Raw genomic sequence first — 21392 nt, forward strand, 5'->3', positions numbered from 1 at the left:
CGTTTTTTATGCAGTCAATGTAGATAAGTTATTTACATTGAGTCCAAAACAATATCGTTTTAAGCGAAAATCAATGTATTTTTGTAATTATAATTTATTTCAAGATTATAATAGTAGTTTTATTATAATTTTTTTAATATTTTAATCCAAAATGATGTTATTTTGGGAATGAATATGATATGATTAAAGCCAATATACATACCATATAATGTTTTTTCCCTTTTGCGTTCCATGAAAATTTTGTTTTAGATTACAATATCAAGAAGGAACTGCAAATTCAAGGGGCACTCGTCTTCTACTGGGTTTGTAGAGGAAAACTTGAGTGAGCACTGAGGAATAACAACTTCAATCAACTCGTATTTATGTTATATACGTATATGTATGCACAGTCGTAATATACATCATACGATCTGGTCATTAACTAATTAGTAATTACTGATTACACTCAAAGGCGATTCAATAACTACGCCTAAGATTCAAATCCCAAACTAACGAACTAACCCAACTCAATCTTGTCTAACTCGGACGAGTCAACTCGCTACCAGCACTGGTCCGTTTCCCAGTTCCGACCAGAGTAGCCGGAAAATCTCGACGCCGTCGTCGTCGTCAGCGGTTGCTGATGACGGAACAAGCTCTTATCATAGCTGGCACGCTTTTCAGGATCCGATAGGGTGGAGTACGCAGCATGGATCTTCATGAACTCATCTGCCGACGAGTTCTTCCGACCAACCGCCGCCGCATCCGGATGGCAGACCCTGGCCAGTCGTCGGTACGCCGCCTTGATCTCCTGGTTGGAAGCCGCGGCGGGAATTCTGAGAATCTCGTAAAGCGACGTGCAGGAAGCCATGCCGTGGTGGCGAAGGAGACTATTCGCCGGAATCTGACGTGGCACGGTGGTGAGGATTTGGTTTTGCCTTAGAAAGAAGTGGTGGTGGTGATGGTCAGTGTTGATACGACGACGTTACGGGGAGTTGAAGGCTTTGGTATGAAAGAGGATGAAATTGGGTTCGTATTTAAAGCGAGGATAGAGAGAAAGTGTGGGTCCCAGTACAAATGTGATCGAGCTCTGTATGGGTTTTTACGTGAATAAAATTATCCTTATCCAGTAGGCATTTGGTTTTTATTGGTGCTGACTCAGAACTTGTTTTCCTTATCCCATTTTGAAATTTCCGTTTATAGCGTTCTCTGTGTCTCTCTCCTCTTCTTTCTTTCTTTCTGTTTTTTTAAATAAAATAAAATAAAATAAAAAAATATCTGGTTTTGCAAGTTGCAACCCAAAATGGCTTTGTAGTCACAAGTTTTTTTCAAAATTATTTTCATTATGAGATTTATAAGTTTTTTTTTTCCAGATTTTTCCAAAATTAATATAAATTTTTTAAAACTAATCACTACAAAAATGTAATTAAAAAATCATTCACTACTTTAGAATGATTTTTGTCAGTGGCGGACGCAGAAATTTTAATGACGGGGGACAAAAATAAGAAATAATATATTATAAACAAAAATATTTGAGATATAATACTGACTTAATATAAAAAAAATTAAAAAAAATCTATTACAAATATTAATATCACTTCATTTGACTCTTATTTACGTGTTTTCTTATTGTTAAACTCATATATAATTGAATCCGTGTTAAAACTTAAAATAATTTCTTTTTTAATGTATGTGATCAAAGAATCATCAAAAAATCGGTCTTCTATTTTATTTCGAAGCCTATACTTGATTATTTTAATAGCTGAGAAAGATTTTTCAGTAGTTATTGTAGAAACTAGAAGAGTGAGGACAAATCTAATCATTCTATCAATGAGACGGTAGATGATGGATTTTCCCGTTTTTGCTAGTCCTTGACATAATTCAGATGTAGTTGATAAACTAATCAAATCTGAATGTTTAAGAATGTCAAGCTCAAAATGTTATAACTCCATCTTCAAATATAATTTTTCCTATTTTATGAAATCTCTAGAATAAAATTTATCAATAAATTTATAAATACCATTGTTAATGTCTTTTCAGGATAAGATTTCGGCACAGTGTTTTCCAAGTTACAAGTAATTTCAATCTTCATTAGTTTTTTGGGGATAATAAATAAAAGCTTTAATACTACATATAAAAAATCAGGATACACATGCGGATCTTAATTTTTTCATTCTTTTTAAATGTCAGAATTCACATATATAAATATGTTTGCTACAAAGAGGCGAGCCCATAAATAAATCATGTTATCCATTATCAATAAATTAGATTCCCACAAAGTTATATATGTCTTTTCTATTATAGCAGTAGCACCCACGTGGAGCGTTGGAGATAAGAACAGAATGAAAAAATAATTAGGAGAAGTTGAATGAAAAATGAAAATGCAAAAGCTGAATCATTTTGTTAAATTTTACCCCAAGAGAAGGTAAGAGAGGTTGAGGCGGGTTACTAACTATCACTGAAAACGGAAGAGTGAAAAGGTACTTGAAGAGTGTTTCAAGATTGAGTCTCACGCCTCCCTTCAATAAAAATACTTGTGCTTCCTCTTCAGTTGTCTTCTCTTGCAGTTGCAAGCTGAACAATTTTCAGAAGTTTGATTTGAGTCGTTGAGGTTTTGTGCTTCCTCTTCACACACACGCATGTCATTAATTTACCCATTCACACACATTTTGTAATTATTAAAATACCATTTATATAAATTTTTCCCATCAAATTTTAGGGGGGGTGGGGGCCCACCCTAGCCCCCTCTAGTTCTGCCTCTGATTTTTGTCATGTGACAATTTTTTTCCTACAACAATACTAAAAGTGAATTTGTGCAACTATATTAAAAAAAATGGACCATTTTCATGTGACAGCAACAGGTTAAGGAAAAAAATTTCTATGCATCCGATGCACCTAAATCTTTCTTAAAAGAAGAAATTTTTTTAGGACATACATAGAAATAGAAATGAAATAAAGGAGTATAATGAAACAAAAAACTTTCTAAAATTGGAAAAAAAAGTACCCAAACAAGTACTCCCTCAGTACTCAAGTTTTGCTCTAGGTTAAGTAACATTAGTCCACATAGCATCATTACATCACTTAATACGGTGTTGCCCATGTGGCATAAGCCAACTATACCATCTCCCTACAATTTTTTGACCCTTTTTCCTTTCATCAATTAAATAATAATCATTTTGCCCCTCCCTAAAACATGCCACTCATCTGCCTCTGTTTAATCGATTAAATAGTTAACAAACGTTGAAAACACAAATCTTGTGATTTAATCGATTAAGCCATAGTGCTTAATCGATTAAATAACATCAATGACCTTTTTTAAAACCCCATTTATGGGAGGGGGTTATAAACCACACCCTAGTCGATTAAGAACACCCAAAACCTCTTCCCTTTAGATTTTTACCCAAAATTGTGTGGTGGGTTCAGAAATAAACATCAAAGTGTATACACTCTCATATTGGTATGTATTTTTCCATTTCCTCCAAAAATAATTCGATTTTTTTTATTCATGAACCTTAGATTGATTGAAAGTGGTTTGGTTCGATTGACTCTCTTTTTTGCATTGATTCTTGGATTTGATGCATGTTTTGTTTAGGTTTTGATGAATATACATGGTTTAAGGTCTAGGTTTCATAGGTTTTGGGATTTTTTTTCTTACGAATTTCAGGTTTGATTTTTTATTTTTGTTTTCGATTATGTTTGTTTTTTGTTTGTTGATTTTCTGATCATGTGTTATTATAGGTTTCCTTCCTTTATCATGGCTTCCCGCAGAAGATCTAGTAAGAACACTGATGGCAAAAGACGGACGAAGCAACGCCAAGACCATCCTTCTTCTTCACAGGAGGCTGACACTGAGTCTGTGGACCTCCCGTTTGGCTATTTGTTTGAAGATGATCGTAGCATTCTGCATTTATATGGGATTTTGTGAGCAGATCCATTTGTCAACCGAAAACACTTGATACAAAATTCTTTATGGTGGAGGGATTTGACATAGTAGTGGTGTTGGATGGGGCACATCTTAGGGTGTTGGATGAGATCATGTGTCCCTATTCAAAGGTTATGGTGAGGGCCTTCTACCATAATCTTAGCAATATACAAGGTGAGCTGAGGTCCCATGTCTGCGGTGTGGATATAGTCATGACAGCTCCGATATGGTTGGAGCTATTAGGATACGACTTTGATGGTCAACCCACAGTGGAGTATGATGCGGATAACAATGTAGCAATTCCTAGATTGTGCGGGGTGATGCTGTGGAGGAGGCCAGGAGGCCTGATATCAGATGTGAGCGAAATATTCATTATACTACTAGGTTGTTTAGCATTGATGCCCATTTATTGTACTACGTCATCACCCACATATTGTTCCTGCGAGCTTTAAATCATTCGAGGATGCTGGAGGGTGACATTCCTATCATGTGAGCTATCTGTCATAGTGTACAGGTGAATTTGAGTCACTATATTTGTTGGATGATGGTTAAAGCCAAGCATAAGGGTGCACTTCCATTTGCCTTTCTGGTTCAGAGGATATTGGAGCATTTTGGTGTTCCCATGGACACTGGCCGGTTTAAGAGCTGCACAGGCTATAATGCCAAGTTTGGGAAGCATCTATCAATGCAAGATCTCCAAGAATAGGCAGAGTGTGGCAGTTCTCAACACAGGGTGAGATTGAGGTCCCTGAGGTTGCCCCAGATACAGACATGGTTGAGGCTGAGGCAGATGATGATGATTAGATGATCATGCTGACATGGAGGAGATTATTGAGCCTAAGGGTAGATTTTCCTTTCGTGATGTCATGAAAGGCATCAATGCCACGCTTAAGAGGATAGTTAAGCTACAACTTAAACAGAAAAGGTGGTGGAAGAGCCACATAGAAAAAGGGAATGAGAGATTTCAGCACATTCAGGGACGATTCAAGGGCTTGGAGGAAAAGCTTGGTCGTCTGGAGCTTGTATGAGGATGGGAAGCTAAGGAGGCAGCAAATTAGGGGGCTCATATGTCAGATGAGGAGGAGGAGGAGGAGACCGAGTCATATGAGGCGGAGGAGTAGATTTAGGGATGTCTATCTGTATTTATTCTGTTCGTGTAATTTGCATTTATTTTGTGTATTTCCTTTATGTACCGAACCTTTAATTTAATGAAATTGATGTCTTTTTGGATTATGTCGTTAATGATTTGAACTAATCCTAATATACGAGTATATATGAAATGAATCAAGTTTATGTATTTAAGAACATAAAATAGGGTTTTGGTATGTCCAAAACCAACTTAATGGAAATTTTCATACATTTAGAGAATCGTGTAAGCACATATGTATTTCGAGACCATAAATCCTTTCCCCAAGTCACATTTACTTAGTTCATGAGTGTAGGAACTCATTGGACCAAAAAAACTAGTGGAAACAGATGCACATAGCTCACAACACTAGTTTAATCAATTAACCCATACTGGTTTAATGATTAAACCATTTAATTGATTAAACCAGTATAGGTTAATCGATTAAACCAGTGTTGTGAGCCACATGGTTCTGTTTCCACGAGCTTTTTTTGGTGAATTGAGTTTCTACACTCATGAACTTAGTAAATGTGACTTGGGGAAGAGATTTTTGGTCTGAAAATACATACGTGCTTACATGATTCCCTAAATGTACGAAAATTGCCATTAAAGTTGGTTTTGAAGTACCAAAACCCTATTTAGCATTTTAAAATACATAAACTTGAATCATTTCATACAAACTCCCTATCCATATGTACATTTTTATATAGGGGTGTGCAAAAAAACTGGTTCACTTGCCCTGCCCTTGATCTGACCTTGACCCGACCCATAAATACCCATATTTTTTGAACTAGTTTAAATACTGACCCACTTTTATTTGGGTCAGTTTTAGACCTGACTCGTTTTAATATTGACCCACTGACCCAAAACTTGACCCATACCTATTATGTGAAAAAAAAATCACAATTACATTAAAAGAAAAGTTTTAACGTAAAACAATTACGTCAAAATTTTTTATGGAAAATAATTTCATAAAAATTTTTGCAAAAATTTTTGACGAAAAATATTTTCATCAAAATTTGTGACTAAAAACATATAGGTAAAAAAATTTGACGTAATATTTTTTTTGTCAAATTTTTTTACGGAATCTAAATTTCGTCAAAATATTTCACAAAAAAATATATTCATAAAAACTTTCGACGAAACACATTTTCATCGAAATTCTTTGACGAAAAAAAATTTCATCAAAATTCTTTACAAATTTCAAATTTTGGCGCAAGTTTTCGACGGAAACATTTTCGTTAAACTTTTTGACAAAAAAAAATTTCGTCGAAATTTTTAGCGAAACACATTTCTCTCAAAAAATTTCGACTAAATATTTTCGTCAAGTTTTTTATAAAGAATATATCCATCAAAATTTTCAACGGAACACATTTTTGTAAAAAAAATTCGTAAAATTTTTTGACAAAAATATTTCGATAAGAAATTTTGACAGAAAAAATATTTTGTCTAAATTCTTTAGAGAATCTAAATTTCGTCGAAAGTTTCAAATGAAACATTTTCCTCAAAACAATTTCCATTGAAAATTTCGACGGCAAAAAATTTCATTAAAATTCTTTACAGATTTCAAATTTCGGCGAAAGTTTTCGACGGAAATATTTTCGTCATCAAAAACTTTTGACGGCACAAATTTCGATGGCAAAAAATTTCATCAAAATACTTTACAGATTTCAAATTTTGGCGAAAGTTTTCGACGGAAACATTTTCGTCATCAAAAAATTTTGACGGCAAAAAATATCGACGGCAAAAAATTTCATCAAAATTCTTTACAGATTTCAAATTTCGGCGAAAGTTTTCGCCGGAAATATTTTCGTCATCAAAAAATTTTGACGGCAAAAAATTTCATCAAAATTATTTACAGATTTTAAATTTTGGCGAAAGTTTCAACGAAAACTTTTTCGTGATCAAAAAATTTTGACGGCAAAAAAATTCATCAAAATTCTTTACAAATTTCAGCGAAAGTTTTCAACGAAAAATTTTTCGTTAAATTTTTTGACAAAAATTTTTTTTCGTCGAAACACATTTCTATAAAAAAATTTCGTAAATTTTGAAGACAAAAAAAAACATTTTGACGAAAAAAATATTATGTCAAAATTCTTTAGAGAATCTAAATTTCGTTGAAAGTTTCAAATGAAACATTTCCCTCGAAATAATTTCCGTCAAAATTTTTGTCAGAACACATTCCCATCGAAATTTTGAACGAAAAACATTCCGTCAAATTTTTTGACAAAATTCTTTTTTCGTTTAAAACATTTGATGGAAGAAATCATTTTCGCCAAAACTGTTGACGGAAACTAAATTTAAATAGAAAACTTTTTTTTGTAAAAATTTCGACGAAAAAATAATTTTGTGACGAAAATTTCGTCTTTTGCAATGTAAAGATTTCGACAAAATTTTGTGAGCAAACCAAGTCAAAAACGGGTCAGGTCAGATTTGACCCAGTTCAGAAACCAAGTCAGACCCACTTCAGAAACCAAGTCAGGTCAGATCCAAACTGGTTCTGAACTAGTTCAACAAAATCCAATCCAAGTCAGACCTGACTTGGATCAAATTAAAGTGGGTCGGGTCAAAATACCGGACCTATAAAAACCAAGTTGGGTCGAGTCGGACAAAAACCTGACCCGACCTAACCCATGCACAACCCCATTTTTATATAATCTCCTTTCCTATGGTCCTTTTCCATCCCATTCCATTCCCAAATTTTTTGTCTTTATCAATGTTATTAAAGTTGATCTGATCATCGACTCAATTGAGATACCGGATTAATGAGTTACTGATTCAACCAGTGTGTCACTGGTTGAACTGCTTAAATTAAATTTATGTAAAAATATATAATAAATATATAAATAGAAATAAAATGACAGCGAAAGTAATTTGGCTTATTGATTACCATGTCATTTCCTTTCTTTTAGGTGCCAAGTTCAAATCTCAAAAGTGTATTTTACTATAATTTTCAAAAAATTAGTACTAGATTAGTACCGGCAAAACTTGATTTTTTGACCAGTTCACTGATTCTTGACCGGGTTGAACGCACAACGGATTAATTGGCTGAACCGAATCAGTTAGGGGTCTTGTTCCCAATTCAATCGGTCCGACTGGCAGGGTGTATCAGCCCGTTACGTACCGGTAATGTTATCATTGCATAAGGTATTAAGCGCAGTTACAATCACAATAATTGAGTTAATTAAATTACGGGTAAACTTTTTCTTTTATTACATCCTTATCTTTAAACATTAACCATTTTCGTAATCAATTAAAAATAACACCGTAATTGTAAATGCAAAACTCGCGGAAGCATAAAACTTATTTATTATAACCCCTCCAAGCAATACCATTAACTTTAGGTTATAAAATGACACATTTTTGAAATTTGCACAGTGGGAATCGATTCCCAACTGCAGGGAATCGATTCCCAACAGCTACAGTAACAGACAGTAGCTTCATTTTGGCTCCCCTGTTTTTAGGAATCGATTTCCATCATAAGGAATCGACTCTCAGCCTTCACAATGGCTGAATTCTACGTCCCCTGTCTCAGGGAATCGATTCCCTTACTGTGAAATCACATTTTGACAGCTTTTTGACTTCAAAAGGAATCAAGTAACTTACTCCTAACACTTTAATAATTCATATAACACATGTACAAGTACTAATGTAGGCTCTAGGCCCTTCCATCATGCATAATCATTAATCCATGCACCAATTACAATAGTCCCCAATTCCAAAGCCATTTAAACATCAAATGGTCTCTTTACATCACAAGTCTCCAAATGTCTCTAAACCCCAAATATGTGGCCATAGACAAGCCCCATGCTCACCAAAATATCAATATGCACAAAAGGCATTAAATATGAATCAATTACAAAAGACTTAGAATCTAATCATGAACACCCAAGAGCATGGCAATATCAACATGCAATATGTTCATGATCTAAGTCCAAAATACTAAATGTAATGCTATGTGCAACAAATAAAATTCTCCAAAATGTTATGCTCTACATATGCACATCATGATCAGCTCCTCCACTAAGCGGGTCTCTTGCCCGAAGGTCCTCCATGCTCACCATAACCTGAAATGATGTCCCCAAACGCGGAGTGAGATATACAAATATATCTCAGTAAACCAAGGGTACTAGAGGATCACTCTACCCCGTGGCTCACTCAATGTGCATACAATGATCATCATATAAAATGCATAACATACAAAATCACATCACGCTGGGCTCACATCCAAGAACATCCACATCAGAATTCCGTTCAAGGACCCCATCATATAACTCATGGGAAGCTTCCTGGTGCCTCTCCCATGGATGAGACGACCCCATGGCAAAATCCAACTGGAACTCCTCAAGAGACCTATCCAGCGGAAGTTCCACGTTTGGATCATCATGTACCGCTCCCAGAGACGGCCCCACGGCAACACCCGACCGGAATCTCCCAAAGGGATATCTCCAGTGGAAGTCTAAACCACACACATCTACTGGTCAGAGATCACATATATGTCACACAATCAAAGCAACAATGCATGAATATACAATTTCACACAATGTCAAAGAGTACAAAATCCAATCACGACCTTCCACTGGGTGTGGCGGAAGACACAAGGGATAAAATCCAAGTACCAAGAGTTTACCTCAACTCTGCAAATATTGTCCTTTCACATAAGCTCCAAGCTTAATCCGTTTCTATTGCGTCCGTGAGAGGCAACCTATATGATCAAACAACAATGACCATCAACCAATTGCAAACAATCAATCAACTTCACAATAATTATACTAACATAACCACTTAGGCCTAATAGCCATCTTACATTTAATTCAACTACCTCAACTATTTTAATCATCAAACTAATTCACCAATCCACTATTCTATGCATCAAAGCATCAACCATTAATTGTACAACATTTTTCACATCATTTTTCCTTATCTTTTCCTCTAGGTCGAATTCCACATGGAATCATGCTCCAAGGTTTTCTATCCAAATCAACACTTACACATATCATACAATCCTATAATTAACTCATACCAATGCTCCCCAACTCAATTATTCAATCCTATCATCATATCAATTCACAAAGTATTGAAATCCCATCACAAAATTTCCTAAGTTATCCAACCATTTCACCAATAATTTTTATGAGTTTAATCACTCTAACACATCATTCTAAGCCACTTTTATCTAATACACATTTTCAATTTGAACTCTCTAACTATATCAACCCAATCAAGCATACCCTAGGTCACATATTCAATCCAATTCAAAATCAAAGATTGGAGAAGAAAGCTTACCACTAATCAACTCCAAGGCAACCCAAGAACAAGTTTCAACCCTTGAACGGTCCAAAACCGCCACTAACCACAACCAAAACCACCCAAAACTGCCACCCTTCTAGGAAAATGATCTCCTTGTACACTCAATTTCGTGGCTCACACAAGGAAGGAAAGATGTTCACAAGGTGATTTGGAACAACTTTGATGTTTTACACTTTTGGATTTGAGTGAGATTTGATTGAGTTTTTGTTGAATGAAGTTTTGAACTCCAACTTGTTCATGGAGGAGAAAGCTACGGGTGAAGAAGAGGAAGGAGGAGAGAGAAATCAGATTTTGAGTGAAACTTGACTTTCCACCCACTTAAGTTACTTAAGTGAGTCTCACACGTCATTTAACTTTCTTAAATCTTCCATTTTAACCCACAAATTCATAACCTACGTATTTTTCTCATTCACATCATATTTTTACTTTCTAGAAATACTGATCATAATTTTGCACTTATCTATATAATTATACCGCAGTATTTTACACCGATAAAATCATTATTCATCAATTTTTTCTGAAACTTGCCTCTCTACTCGATTTTTCATTCTGAATCCATTTCCGGTATTACTTTTACCATTTGAGACCTTCTACTTAATTTTTTCTTGCCTAGGGTTACGTGTTTGGTAAATTACAATTTTGCCCCTTTTACGTATTTTGGCCCTAATTTCAGGATTTTCACTAATCTTACCCCTTAATCCATATTTTCACATATAATTATACATTTAGAAATGCGAGGTGTTATATAGGGTCTGGCCGATTTTAATAACACTAGTCTCTATAATGCGTTCAAGTCATTATACTTTTTTTTATAACTGTTATACTTCTTTTGAATATGGGTAATTTTCTTTGTCTATTCGATTATAAAAATATATAAAAGGCCACAAGATGTCATATTTGAAAAAATTAGGGGCTAATTGAAATAAAAAACGATAATAATTATATCCTTCTAAAAAGAAAATTCACGCTGAATTGAAGCTTTAAGTTAATTATTTAAGAGTAAATACCATTTTTGGTCCCTAACAAAAAACACGGTCCCCACTTTAGTCCCTTACAAAAATAAATTAGTCAGTTAGTCCCTAACAAATTCAAAGTGGACCCATTTAGTTGAAATCGTGGTCCCTCACAAATTCAAAAAAAACCCATATTAGTCCCTCAAAAGGACTAAAATAGGTCCACTTTGAATTTGTTAGGGACTAATTGACTAATTTATTTTTGTAAGGGACTAAAGTGGAGATCGTGTTTTTTGTTAGAGACCCAAAATGGTATTTACTCATTATTTAATTTATGACAAGACATATAGATTGTTTATATCTCAAAATTATAGCAGATACACTATATATATATATATATATATATATATATATATATATATATATATATATATATATGTGTGTGTGTGTGTGTGTGTGTGACGATAAAGATGTTGAGTGTAATTAATCGTGAACTGAACAGTGAAAGAGCATAATATATATCCATTCCAAATGTTAAAAACCAACGCATCCGATTTGGTATCCGAGGAAGCCTGAAATTCAAGCTTAGAGTCAGAGGATGTAATGACATGAAATAGTGTAATTCAAGCTCAGAGAATAATGACGCGAAAGAAAAGAAAAATTAGGTGGCTTTTTTAAAGCTAAAATGATGTAGTTTTTGGTTAACAAGAGATACTTTTATCTATTGAGACAGGAGAAATAGTATTCCCAACATGGGGTATTATTTTTCAATGTAACAGAAGAGAGAAATATTATCCTGCATACACAAATGGAGGATAAAGGAAAGAGAAAAAGCATGAAGTGGGTTTCATCTCTCATTTGTGTCTGCAGGAGAATATTTTTCTCTCCTGTTACATGAGAAAACAATATCCCTTTAAACATACTCCCACAAGTGGGGGAGATTTCAAGCATATAAAAATCCATGTTCTCATGTTACAATTGCATGTGCTACCATGAGTGAGTTTATGGATCTTGTTTATACAATATGAAATAATATGGATACTTATTATAAACAGTGGTGATTGTTTTGTAATAAGGAGAATATTTCAAAAATTGTGAGTTGGATATTTTAATTTTTCATTAGTCGAGTTTGCGTAGTCAAGGTAAAGGTTGATCAAAGTCTACATACATTAAGAACAAAATAAATTCGAGAGAAACTCCATCCAAACAAGGATGTACATTTGGGTAAAAGTGAAGGTGATGGTGTGCACCTGCAATAACTCTTGTTATAAGTCAATGTATGAGTAAGGTGAAGGTTGTATAGAAGAAGGTGGCCAACACTCTTTGCTTGTCTTTCCTGCTAGAACTCCAAAGGCGAACTTGACAGGGTTAAGGCGTATATTATGCGCTCGAAGCTGTGAAAAAACATAAGACAGGTCATCCACATGATCTCCAGCCTTGACAATCTTGACAATCATTTCGTTGATGTAAACCTCGATATTCCTACCAATCTGTTACTCGAAGACCCTATTCATCAAACATTGGTAGGTAGCTCCAGCATTCTTAGGTCTAAAGGGCATTATAGAGTTGCAGTAATTTGTCTTCTCAGTGATGAATGCTATCTTCTCTTGATTTGCTAGATAGAGGGGTATCTTATTGTACCCTGAGTAGCCATCCATGTAGGAGAGGAGCTAGAAACCAAAAGAGTTATCCACCAGTTGGTCTATGTTAGGCATTGGGTAAGAGTCCTTTGAGCAGGCCTTGTTGAAATTTGTATAATCATCACACACTCTCCATTTGCCATTAGGTTTTTTGACCAAGACTATGTTGGAGAGCCAGGTTGCGTTCTTAATCTCTATGATAAATTCGGCCTCTAACAATTCCTTGATGTGCTCCTTCAATGTCAGCTTTCGCCGAGGGCCGAATTTTTCTTTTCTTTCGAAAGATCGACTAGGAACCTAGATAGATAGAAAGTCGATGACAACAAAATTAGGGGTCAATACTCGATATATCATATTAGGTGAAAATGATTACATGTAGGTGACAAGTTCTAGTGGAAGTCAAACTGCTGAGAGATAGGATAATGGATCTTATTTTTATCTCTTCTGCTTATTACTTATCTTAGGGGGTGTATTGGATTGAGATTTCAAAGGATTTTAATGAATTATTTTCGGACAAAAAAATCTGTCAGTATTCGATTAGGATTTTAATGGATTGAAAAAAAAGTCACATGTTATTCGATTAGGATTTTAAATGATTATTTTAGAATCCGTCCAAATATGTTGGTATTCAATCAGGATTTTAAACAATGGAATCACAATCTCGTGGTATTCAAAAATTCAATGATTTTAATGGATTTTCTATTGGTGTGAATTTCGTGAGACTTTTTAGTGAAAAATATAATTAAAATGTCTCTCTCATAATCTCACCCTAACCCCTAGGATTCCTTAAGATTCTTCTATTGCAGTTTTTTCTTCTTCCTTTGACAGGTTGGCCGCTCGAAATTGGGTTCCGCCATGGGAGCTTCATCAAAATAAAATAAAAAACATATTTTTGAGCGATTTTCATCACAAAACAACCCGGAAACAAGAAACCAACGAGATTTTAATATAATTTATCTCAAAAATAACATATTTTTGAGCCATTTTTGAGAAATTTTGGAAGTTTAAAAGTGATTTTTCAAGCTATGGGTCGCGGTTTTTCTTGGCACAAAAACGTGTGATTTTTGTATTAAAAACAACATAAAACAGTGAAAAAATAACAGGGGAACTAAAACCCTCAAACCAATTTTTCGTTTTACATCAATGAAACAATGTCAATTTAAAGAAAGATTGAAACTTTCATAATATGAACCATATATTTCGTAACAATACATTCATGAAAGAAATTCCTTCACTATAGGAAACGATTTCAAACAATTTTTGTGTCAATACATTACTAAAAACTTGTTTCTTATCTATTGAAATTTTTTTGAGAAATTTTCTAAACTTTCATGTAATTAAACCCAAAATTTCATATTCAAAATTTTCTTCGAATATTCAATGAAAATATGCATATGATATATGGTTAGAAAACTCTCATCACGTAAAACAAAAACCCCAAGGTTTTCAAGATCAATTGCAAAAAATTCCAAACGAAATTTTATCATGAACTTCAGGTTCTATATGCAAATTTAGAATTATTTTTATAATTAAAGAAAATTGGGTCTTATAATCATATATGCATAACTTTGATAACAAATGAAAAATATAATTTTCAACCCATTAGATATGTGTTATGTAAAAAGCTGTTATTTAGTAATTTTGAACGTTTGTTAAAAATTATATTATATTTTACTGATTGAGAAAATTATATTAGGTTTTACTTTTTTTTATTAATTTCATTTCATTTCTTTGTTATTTTTTTTTGGGAATATTATACTTACAACCTATTTTTGTTTACAACCTTTTACAACCATATCTTAACCGTTGATTTCCGTCAATCAATGGTTATTATTTTCGCAAATCAAACTCATTAATTAATATTTAATTTGGAAGTTAACCGTTGATATATGGTTATTATTTTCGCAAATCAAACTCAAACTCATTGAGAAAATTATATTAGGTTTTATTGATATGTAGAGAGTTGTCGCTTAGTAATTTTTGAGATAATTTTCAACCTGTTGTTAAGTTTACTTTTTTTATTAATATCATTGCATTTCTTTGTTATTTGTTTTTTTTTACTCTTGTAATTTTGAGTATTCGTTAAAAATTCATAAAATCTTATAAATCCATATTCTCCTTTCAAATCTTATGAATTCTTTTAAAATCCTTTAAAATCAAATCCTATGAAATCTTGATTATAAAAAAAGTCTTTTATAAAAGCGATTGTAGTTTGTCCTTTAACATGACACCATCAAATTTCCTACACACACAACATTTTCTGGGACCCGCACTTTTTAAAACAAAAAAAAATTAAAAAAGTTAAGGCACGCAAAACGAATCTCTACAACATTACAGAATCACTTTTCCTACAACATAACTCTTATAAAACTCTTTATAAAATTCTATAAAGTCTCTCCAATTCTAAAATGTCTTTTAAAATCTGTAAGATTTTTTATCTCAAAAAAGTCTTTTAAAATCCTAATCCAATACACTCCCTTAGTTTGTTGCTTCTAGAAGCTACGAGACCTATTAGGAGGGTCCATGATAGAATATAAAATATGTTAATAAATAATTTTATTATTACGAAGTTGATTTTGAATTTTATTTTAAGAATCAAAATGATTTCACTTTGTTTCATTTTATGTATCAAGGTAGGTGGTTCTGCCACTTATCCAAAGTTATTAGAGCACCGACTAAGGCAGTCCACCACAATGGGAAACTTGCAAAACAAAACAAAAACTAGAGCCTTAGTTTTTTTATTTTACTTTATTTCACTTTGTTTCATTTTATTTTATTTTTGTTTCTCTTATTTTTATTTTGCTTATTTTATTCTATTTTAGTTTTTTTATGTTATTTTGTTATTTTTATTTTTATTGTTATTGTTATTTTATTGTTAGTTTAATATTTTAATTGTTATTTATTTAGTTTTGTTATTTTATTTTGTTTTCTTAGTTTAGTTTGTTTACTTTAAATTTTAAATTTTCTGTTAGTTAGTGGTTTCCGTTAGTTGGTTCCACTGAGCCTTAGTTTTCTGGTTTATGCATCTGCGAGGCACTATTAACCCCAGTGACCTACAGTACGAACTAGAGTTAGGACGACTAGAAAGAACTAATAGGAAGCGTTTGACCGCGAGGAAGACACAAGGCGCATCGAGCTCCAATTCTGCGGAAGAACCAGTCATGGCCGAGGATAACCAAAACCCACTAGAAGAACTGATGAACCACTTCCTAAATCCTAATTTCTCGCATTTGACTGCGAGTATTAGAAGACCTCCAATTACAGCGAACAACTTCGAAATAAAAGCCTCCTTCCTAAATTTAATTCAAAGTAATCTAGTTGAAGGAGACCCGATCGAAGACCCAAATCGCCATATTTCTAAATTCTTACAGTTGTGTAACCTCATTAAAGCTAATGGGGTACCTGCTGAATCAATCTGACTGATGCTTTTTCCTTTCTCCTTAAAAGGAAGAGCACTTTATCAGTTGGAATTTCAACCTGCTGATAGCATCTCCACGTGGGAAGAATTAGTTGAAAATTTTCAAAAGAAGTTTTTCCCACTCTCCCGATTCTCCGAGCTGAAAGAACAGATTGACAATTTCAAGCAGCTCGAAGGCGAATCCCTGTGCGTGGGATGGGGGAGATTTAAAGAACTAATCAGGAGATGTCCGCAATACGTTCTATCGAATGGCGAGAAGGTCCGGATCTTTTACAAATGAGTTACGTCAACATGTGGAGTACTCCTTAATGCCGCAGCTGGAGGTAGTATCGGAGAAATTACTCCAACTAGAGCTGTTGAGTTAATTGAAAAGATGGCATCTGAAGATAACGAGGTCACACTAGTTCAACCTAAGCGAGGAGTTATGCAGTTAGAAGGGTACGATGCCATGTTAGCCAAACAAGACAAGATGGATCAAAGGCCGGATTCACTTGTTAAACTCTTTACCCAAAATCAAATCTCTGCGGTTAACTCTCAATTCCATGTGGTATGCGACACTTGTGGCGGACCTCATAGTGCCGATAAATGTAAGGCTATGATTACCATAAACCCAGCTCAGGTGAATTCTCTTTGGTACGACCAACGTAGGGAGAGCAATCCTTACAGCAACACTTATAATCCTGGCATGAGAAACCATTCTGCACTTTCATATAATCAATGAGGACCACAACAAGCTAATATGGGAATTCAACCAGATCAATCTAGTCAAAAGGCAGCTTAGGAAATAGCATTCGAAAAGATGTCTCAAGCTCAAACAAGTTTTGTGGAAGAAACCCGAGCATTTCTCAAAAATCAAGAAGCATCTATTAAAAATTTGGAAATTCAGATTGGTCAGCTTGCCAAACAGATGGCTGAGAGGCTCCAGGAACCTTTCCTAGCAATACAATTATTAATCCCAAGGAACAATGCAATGCCATCACTACAAGGAGTGGAATAGTAATTCAACCTGTGGAAAAACCAATATCTGCACTGAGTAGTAAAAAATATGCAAAAGAAGAAGAAAAGCTTGTTGAAGAAAAAGTCGACAATCTTGTCGATAAAGATGTCACAAATTTTGGAGGACCGTTAAATGATACCCCGCGTAAGAAAGTAATAAATAAGCTTTCTTTAGAGGAAATAATGAAATCACTTGGAGACAATCCTTATGTTAAGGCTCCTTATCCTCAGAGGTTACAGCAGCACGAGCAGCAGGAAAATTTCTCTAAATTCTTAGAGATTTTTAAGAAGCTGCACATCAATATCCCATTTGCGGAAGCTTTAGAGAAAATGCCATCATATGCTAAGTTTCTAAAAGAGATCCTAACCAAGAAGCGGAAGCTCACAGTAGAAGGATCCACTATCTTGACAGAGGAGTGTAGTACAATCACGCAGAAGAATTTACCTTCGAAATTAAAGGATCCGGGGAGTTTTAGTATCCCTTGCACGATTGGCTCGATGATAATAGAGAGAGTTTTATGCGATTTAGGTGCCAGCATCAACGTAATGCCATTATCTATGATGAAGAAGCTGGGAATCACAGAAGTGAAGCCGATCAATATGATTCTGCAACTAGCTGACCGCTCCACTAAGAGAGCATATGGAGTAATAGAGGACATACTTGTTAAGGTGGACAAGTTCATCTTCCCGATGGACTTTGTTATCTTGGATATAGAGGAGGACGCTACTATTCCCATGATCTTTGGGAGACCTTTCTTAGCGACCTCCGGAGCGCTAATTGATGTGCCTAAAGGTGAATTGATCTTAAGGGTGGAAGGAGAAAGGGCTATTCTCAAAATGTTTGAAAAAAAAACTCCACCACCTACAACTCAGCCAGAGATAATTTTCTTTATTGAGGAAAAGAAGGCTAAAGAGGAAGAAAAGAAAGATCATAAGCCAGATGAGAGTTGCAAGCCGGAGGTGAAGATGGCAAAGCCTAAGAGCAAGGGAAAACACATCAAGACTAAGTTTAGAGTTCTTGAGGCCAAACCTTCTCGCCCATATGCACGGGAGTACTATTACGGCAAAGCAATATTTATGATAAAAGGAATGACATCATCTTTAAATTCCGGCTACAAGCCTCCATGACTAACAAAGATGTAATGTCAAGCTAATGACGTTAAACAAGCGCTCTTAGGAGGCAACCAAAAAATTTATCGCTTTTAAGTTAATTATTTTAGTTTATTTTATGATGCCAACAGATTTTTTTTCAGTTTTATTTTTCTTTTGTTTATCTGTTTTTATTAGTGATGACTCTAGTGATGTACAAATTTTATTTTTCTCACTCTATTGTGAGCATGATTGCTACTACTGACTTTATTTGATAATATTTTTGAGTTGATGTGTGCAGTTGTTTCTTTTTGATTTATTAATTGCTGAGGAAAGCAAATTCCTAAATCTGGGAATGGGGACGCACCACACCATATATATAGTAGCAGTAGTAGCAGTTGGTACAACCATGATCCCTGTGATGAGTAGAACCGCAAATTTTTTTTCCAGAAAAACAGGGAAAATTCTTTTCCTCAATCCTCTTTATTTTATTTTATTGTGTTTCTTTTCTCTGTCTGGATTATTAAATCATGCTAAGTTAGAATTAGTCAGTAAAAATTAATTTATGATGTGATGACTTAGAATATGTTTTATTTTAGGAATGAGCATTGGTTGAGTTAGTCCAAGAGTCAGTAAGAATAATGAAATTACAGTATGAATGATTGAGAAAAAGCATAAATTACTAAATTGCACACATATAACCGTGAGGTTTGAGCCTAAACAGAAATTTCTTTTCAGTGTGCATTTTACAGTTGAAAATATTACTAGAACTTGCTTTGTTTCTCCTTAAAATGGTATTTTACATGCATGTTTGAAATGATTGAGGCATTTTATTGTTTTAGCTAGTTAGCCAAAAAGCCGACTATTATGATATCCTTTGTTTAGCCCCTTTGAGCCTAAGACTTTTCTTGTTTTAATACCTGTTGTTTTAATTAGCCACTCTATATACACATCTACCTTAAATAAGATTGCATTATAGAAATTTCATGGTAGGGTGTAAACATGAGTACTTTATCATGTAATTCAAAGTGGTGAAAAAGGAGGTTAGGTGAATGAAGCAAAAGCAAAGGTTGGAAAATGGTGAAAAATAAAAATATTTATTGTTTCTATGCAAATAAAAGTGTTGAAAAATGAAAATGAAAAAAAAAATACAGAAAAAATAAAAGTGCTGAAAAAGAAAAAGGAGGAAAGAAAGGAGAAAAAGGATTATTGTTTGAGTGTTTACACTTTACCATGATCTTTCTGTATTTTAATGTTTTAGCTAATTTTTTCTTATTTATCCTACCTTTAGCCCAGCCCCATTACAACCTGAATAAAGACCTCTTGATCTTTTGTGCATGTAAATTAACTGTGGAAAGTGAGAATATTATCAAGCCTATGAAAATATTGATACAGTAAAATATTTGAGTGAAACACTTACCCTTAGACAAATGAGTGATGAGTGATTTGATATATCCAGTGAGAGATGTGTTAAAATTCAGTTTTTATGCTAGATTGATAGAACTGATGCATTGATTTTATAATCTGTGCACTTCAAAGACTGCTTAGTTAAATGTTGGTTCTTAAAATTTTTATTATTTTCTGTCTAAGTCTGATCATTCTTGAATTGATATACTGTCTAGTTTTATATTAAGCATGCTTACATTATTCCATGTTTTTAATTCAATTCATTGCTGAGGACAGCAATGAGTAAATCTGGGAATGATTTTATAAGTGTCAAATATACTATGCTTTTAATATTAAATATAGTTCAAATAGTAAGTAAAATAATTTAAAATATAGTGTTAATTAATAAAATTTTAAAAGATAGTAAATTGCCAACAAATAGATAAGAACCTATCTTTGTTGTTGTTTCAAGTTGTTTCGTACTAGAATAACAAAAGGCTAACCTGATAACGATGAGAAGCCGGTTGCAATTCGAAGAATATGAAGCGAAAATAAGGAAATTAATAAATATTAATTATTTAGTTAGGCTCGCTATACTGCTCGCACCAGCGAGCAAGTAAGCGAGCAGCATTATGAAGTTCGCTCCATTGCTCGCTTCAGCGAGCAAGTGAGCGAGGAAGAGAAAAGGCTCGTTGAGCATCTCGCTTCAGCGAGCTCCTCAGCGAGTTGGTCCAAAATTCGAAGCCCAAAATTTTCCTCTTTAAATACAACGCGAGCAAAGCCGTGAAATTATTCTGGTACGCGTAGAAAGAAGGGAGTCAGAGACGAAACGAAAGTCGTGGTGGAAGAGGAACACTGGCAGAGGGGAAGGAACCAGAATCATTCTGCATCATTGATCGTCTTCATTAATCAAGTTTCATCATGAACTTTATTTATTTTCCATTTTCTTTTAATTCTGTTTTTATAATTATGCATAACTAAATTCCTGTTAGTAGTTAGGGCGAGACGGAACCAATGGGTTATTAACGCTGTTTGCTTTTATTATGATTTATATTCTTGATTTAAGTTATGCAATGAATCTGCAATTTATTCCTAGTCTTATTTATGATCTGGCCAGTCTTGAATGAGCATTAAAGTCGTGCATGACAATAAGGATGTTGGTGTATCGATTTTTATTGGTTGATTGCTGGAATTTGTATGATCTAGGGATAGACTTATGAATTCTATAACCGTAGGTTCATGCATTAATGCTTATTTTATGAAAAAGTACTCAGTGATTAGGCTTTGGATTAGAATAAAGGATTGGATTACCAAGGGATTTATTTGGATTTAATCAATCATAGAAAGAGCTGTTAATAATTTGATCTTGAATGTAATCGTAAGTATAGGCAAACTCGTTAAGAAACCATTGGGGAAGTTGAGTCCTAGCTACGCCTTTTTATTAAAAACTTAAAACCAATTTCTAGTTTTATTAATTCTGAGTTTATTTTCTAAAATATTAAAAACTAAAAATAAGTTTACAAATTCTGTTTTTAATTTAATTAAAATATTCTCAAGAAACTTCTTTCACGATCGA

General features: G+C 34.0%; 1 protein-coding gene across 1 annotated transcript; it reads right to left on the reverse strand.

Annotated features, from left to right (window-relative positions):
• Nucleotides 1-538: 538 nt before the first annotated feature.
• Nucleotides 539-847, reverse strand: LOC133299463 (chaperone protein dnaJ 11, chloroplastic-like). The gene has a single exon (XM_061498927.1). The coding sequence runs from the start codon at nucleotides 845-847 to the stop codon at nucleotides 539-541; it is 309 nt and encodes a 102-aa protein (XP_061354911.1).
• Nucleotides 848-21392: the final 20545 nt, after the last annotated feature.

Source organism: Gastrolobium bilobum, unplaced genomic scaffold (assembly GCF_033153095.1).
Source record: "Gastrolobium bilobum isolate Gb01-03AN ecotype WA unplaced genomic scaffold, APGP_CSIRO_Gbil_v1 utg8594, whole genome shotgun sequence".
In the NCBI taxonomy this organism is placed as follows: Eukaryota; Viridiplantae; Streptophyta; class Magnoliopsida; order Fabales; family Fabaceae; genus Gastrolobium; species Gastrolobium bilobum.